Source organism: Geospiza fortis, unplaced genomic scaffold (genome assembly GCF_000277835.1).
Source record: "Geospiza fortis unplaced genomic scaffold, GeoFor_1.0 scaffold206, whole genome shotgun sequence".
NCBI classification, from domain to species: domain Eukaryota; kingdom Metazoa; phylum Chordata; class Aves; order Passeriformes; family Thraupidae; genus Geospiza; species Geospiza fortis.
This window is the reverse complement of record NW_005054311.1, coordinates 6,027,759-6,032,958: the sequence shown is the minus strand read 5'-3', so window position 1 is coordinate 6,032,958 and position 5,200 is coordinate 6,027,759. Positions and strand designations below refer to the sequence as shown.

The 5,200-nt window shown below is 37.4% G+C and overlaps 1 protein-coding gene across 1 annotated transcript in view; it reads left to right on the top strand.

Annotated features, from left to right (window-relative positions):
• Positions 1–4,069, top strand: part of ANKS6 (ankyrin repeat and sterile alpha motif domain containing 6) — a 38,616-nt gene extending 34,547 nt beyond the window's left edge. Inside the window, exon 16 of the mRNA XM_031055668.1 lies at positions 2,241–4,069. Within this exon, the coding sequence (XP_030911528.1) occupies positions 2,241–2,290 (50 nt within the window). The 3' untranslated portion in view covers positions 2,291–4,069. The remainder of the gene's footprint in view (positions 1–2,240) is intronic.
• Positions 4,070–5,200: the final 1,131 nt, after the last annotated feature.

The window sequence follows — 5,200 nt, the reverse complement described above, 5'->3', positions numbered from 1 at the left end:
CTGTTGAACCATTAAAAAGATTTGCGTCACTGTTTTCACATCTCAGTTATGTGACAATTTGAACAATAACCTGTGTTCTGTACAAAGCAGTTCAGCTGCTTAGTCCTTCTGCTTCTCTAGGACATCTGCCTTAGAAATTTGCTATTACTTGCTTTGTGTATTAGTTTCATATTCTTTTTTGCTAGTACTTCAGGTTAAGCTGTCTTGGACTCCCACACAAAGGTTTCTGAAATGGAATCCTTCCACCCCACCCCATGCCAGGGACACTAGGTTGGGCTTTGTGAATTCCTTGCTCCAGTCCTTGCCTGACCTGCATAAGGCAGAGGAGTGTAAATGATTCAGAGGTTACTGGACCCCCAAGCCATTAGGTTTGGAAGCACCATGAATTCTGAATAGGCAAACAGTACTTGCATGGGGAATGTTGCCTCCATCTCTTTTTTCAATGGAAATTAGTTGGTCATTTTTACAAAATTTTGATAAAATTATTCATTCCAAGAGTGAAGGTTTTAGCAGGTTTTGACATTTTGGTGGTTTGACTACTATTACGTCTTGGAAAATTGACAATGCACCCTGGCCATGATAAGAGAAACTACTAAGAAGATACTGCTTCTTTATAGCCCAGTGAATGTGCCCAGCAAACACAGAATTACTGTGCTGCTTTGCCATTTAGAGCAAATAACCAGCCCATGGAGGCATGAGGCTCTGAGGAGCAAAATCCTTTGTCTGGATTCCAACTTCAGTGAAACAGCAAGTGGCAGCATGAAGTCCAGATTTCTGAGAGAATGGGATTTAACAAATAACATTATCCCAGGAGGAGATTTGGTTTGTGGTTTGAGGTGACTTTACAGGATTCTGGTAAAAAAGAAAATTGGACTTTGTGAATGCCTAGTTGCTAGGACTAATTGTTTAGTTTATTTTTGGGAGCTGGGTTAAGATTCATGCTCCTATTAACTGAGTGCAATCAAGAGGTTGAACAGATCTGGCAGTGGTCAGCAGGTTAATTGAAACAAATGACACCAAAGAAGACAGAGTTGCATTTCAATACAAACTTGCCAAATCAGAAATGAAAAGCTGAAAAAAGGTTATGTGAATTCATATGAAAAAAAGAGGGGGGTGTGGGGGGGGGAGAAAAGCAACTGAAATTATTTCCTCCAGAAGAGTAGACATAAAATCCTATGTGCTACTTATTGTAGTTATAATAAATGTGTAAGGAAGTGTTACATGTTAAATCCTCTGATAAAAAATGGAAACACTTCATGGATGTTCCCTTGCCCATTTATGGCTTGCAACAGAATTTGCCATTTCTACAAAAATTACATGAAAAAATGCAAGAGAGCATCCAAGGTTTGTACTCAGAAGGACACAATCTTTTTCTGCTAGGATATTTCTTCAACTCATTATGAAAAATCCCATTAAGATTGGTTGGAGGTAAAGCTGACTACCAGTTAACTTAGTTTGCCTTTTATTGCCAAGTTCATTGAAATGTCTGAAAGAGAAAGATCAGCCTTGTCATTTAGTACAGGCATCCAGCTGCTCTCCCCCATCTAAACAACACTTCTGATAGGTGGGAAGAAAAGAGAAAATGCAAACATCTGGTAGCAGCAATGAACAAAGGCAGGAGAATAAACTGAATATTCTCCAGACAAAAGTTTAAATGAAGAGTAGCTATACCTATGATGAAAAAAGAATATGATGCCATGCAGTCTATAGTTAGTGGAAATTCTGGTCCTCCAGTTTCTTTTCACATATTATAGTATGTTACGTATATTGACAGATACATATGTATCTGCAGATACAGAATTGTTTGTGCATTCACTTTTCATTTTCGGATTCAGACTCAAAAATATCCAGTGGAAATTATCCAGTGGAGGGAGTTAGAGATTGAAGAGAGAGAAGTAAAAATAGGAGCAAAATCAATACAGACTTGCATATAAAAATCATACAGGATTCAGATAATCACTTACTGGAAAGGTGCACATTGAGAAAAGAGGGATACTTGAAACTTTGTGGCAGTAGGTCACTTTTTCACACATGAGTTTGACTTTTCATACCTTCTCCTTAAAGGAGATGGCTTAAGATGAGTAAAACAAATTACAGGATCGAACTGTTAGATACTGATATAACATGTACATTGGGAAATGTGGGTCTGTTTCCAGTAGTTGTGGAATTACTTTCTTGTTTACAGTTGTGAGTCTTGCTGATTACAGTTTTTCAGGCTTCTTTTTTTTCCCCTCTTACAGCTCCTGGCTGCTCTTTAAAACCACAAGAAGCTGCTTCTTCTAAAAGGTAGCTACTGGAACAAAAGTGGGTTTTATTTTTATGGTGAAGCTTGCCATCTGACTAAGTAAATCCATACAAATGAAAATTTGAAAAGTTAGTCCTGACTACACTGACATAGGATTTTCTGCAGTAACGTGCTTAAAATAGAAAGCCCACAGAAAGGCAAAGAAAATAACAAAGAGATTGCCTCTATAGTTCAACCTAAGTGTTGAATTCTTCAAGGCAACAGTGGTCTGAATTTAAGAAGAACAAAGTCAGAAGAGCAGGAAGAATGGGTGATGTGCAAGAAGATGGATGTTCCATTCCACTCTTGCCCATAGATGAAGAACCCACAGGAGACCAACATGGGCACAAGTCAAGAGGAACCAAAAGCGTGGAAGAAGGCAAGAAGGACGCCACAAATTGTGATCCCCTTCTACATGGGGAAATACATAAGCTGAATATGCCTCTTGATTGGATACAGATAAAGGAGTCTAGATTGAAAATGTAATGATTTCATGGGAAGAAATACAAAGGAGAAGTAATGCTGCATTCTTCAATAACCAAAATATATTTTATCTATTCAGTATTATGAGGTTAGAACAGCACTAAAAGTAAAAACAAAATACCTATTTGTAAAAACACCACTTTATTTGAGTAAATGCATAATCTGTCACCAATATTTAAACAGAAAGAATGTTAAAATATTTTATATTGCTAACTAATTTTTTGAGAATAAAACCATTTACATTGTATTGGCTGGGGTTTTTTTGAATAGTAACACTGGTGTATCCTTAAAGATACATGTTTATAACGATTTTGTAGCAGGTTTGAAATGAAAGTTACAGTAATTACAAGTAGAAATAATTTTCTGCTTAGTAAATATCATTTTTGTTAAGCAGTTAAAATGCAAATCATCAGGAATTAAAATACAATTCATCAGAAGCCTCTGACACTATGTTTATCTTTCTGAAGACTCAAGTACTGCAGGTAAGGGCAAGAAGATCTCTGAGCTCCAGTTACCTGAGTGCTCTCAGTATATAACTAAAGATTTTACATTTCTCCATGCTCCTGACAGTTCATGGCTGCTTTTTCTGCCTTTGAGAGGAGATAAGTTTGAGACAGAGTCCTGTATTGTGTGTCTGTGTGTCAGGGCTGGCACGGGCAGCTCTTTAAACTCTGCTGTTGGCAGCAGAGGTCTTGTGGGTACCATCACCAGGGCCTCAAACCCCAGTATCTCTCTGGGCTAGACCAGGAGTTTGATTCAGTTGTTCAGACCTCTGCTGGCATTTGCCAGGCCCTAAGGCATCCCAGAAGGGATGCCAGACATGACACTACATGAGGGTTATGATCAGGTTATTCATTGCAGTCACTTGGACAAAGAGACCATTCAGAGATGGGGACTGTAATTTCATTGTCTTGTCCTGATTTGTCACAGACTTTCAAAGGCGAAAGCTTTTTTTTTTTAATTCCTGGTTTTTTTTATTCCTGTTTACTGTTCATTTTCTGTGTCCTCCTTTTCAGTTTAAATGAAAATCTTTGTTGGCAAACTTTGCTTACCTCATAATGAAAAGTGATACCTTCTGGGTTTTACCAAAGAAGAAAATCCTACAAAAACCAGTTCTTGTTATGATTCAGTCTAGTGTTACAGGTCTGACTAATCTGGAGTTATTAACCTAAGATTTTGCTGAGGAGTACTGTTATTTTACAAGAAGCTTTTATAAGTTTCTTTGAATTTAATTTTCTTTTTCTGTACTTTGAGCATTAATGAAGATCTGATTTTAAATAAAGATACTTTGTTATCTGGAAATTATTCAAGCAGTCATCTATCGTATTTCTCATGCTTCAGCAAATGCCTTAGAAGCCAGGTACCTTCTCAAGGGAATAACTTTGGTTTCCAGAGTGAAGGGGAACATAAGAGTTCATGCAAAGAGATTCCTTTAATACTGAGATCAGCTTAATTTACAATTGCTTGGCTTGTCTGACTCTGACACTAATAGCCTCAAACTTGCCACTTTATTTTATTTCAAAGCCCTCTTGGCAGTACAAGGGTACATTTAGTGGGAACAGGTTTTGTCCATTAAAACCGAGACTTCTTGTGCTATATTTAAAGCTCATTTGGAACACTTAATTTCCAGTCTCTCAGAAGTTTGTATTATTGAAATAAACTGTTAACGCAATGTCCTCCTTAAAGTGTCACAGCAAGGAATTGTTTCAAAGCAATTTTTGCCACTTCTTTTGTCAATTTTTTGTCATTCACAGCATTCCAGTGTGCATTAAAACTTAATGGAGTTAACACACAGTTATAAAAACAAAAGCAAACAGATATTTGAAGTATGATTGCCATATTCCCAGCATTGCACCTATAGCATTGTAATTGGCCTCTTACTTCTCTTGAGTTTTTATTCGTAACTATGTTCAAAATAGGTCTGTCTGGTCTTAAGAGGAGTGGGATATCAGGACTGTTAGCAGAAGCACAGGCTAGTCCTGTACAGGAGCAAGGTTCTTGAAGGTGAAAAACAGGTTAATGTGAGTGTTGGAAAGCAGGCCCATTCAAGATAAATTCCTTATAAATAACCTAAAAATATTCTGTGCTCATATATACACTTGATGCATGGCTGTGAGTTCTTGTTTTTAATAACCCTATGTGATTTGTTACCCCACAGAATTGGTAGCCTCCAATTAGCTGGTGCAGAGATTTCCTGGTTTTCTGAGTTATGGAACAAAACCATTGCCCAGACAGCAGCCAACAGTGTGCTAGGTTTGATCACAACAGACCTGATTTCAACTGTTCTACATAGATTTCTCCATATGTTTTTTCCAAGTCACTCTCTGCTGCCATTAAGAATGGCATTCTTCCTAAGAATGGGAAGAATGAATAAATGGAAAACAAATTGAATAAAAGCTAGAGATAGAAGTACAACTGCTAGATTGGGATTTC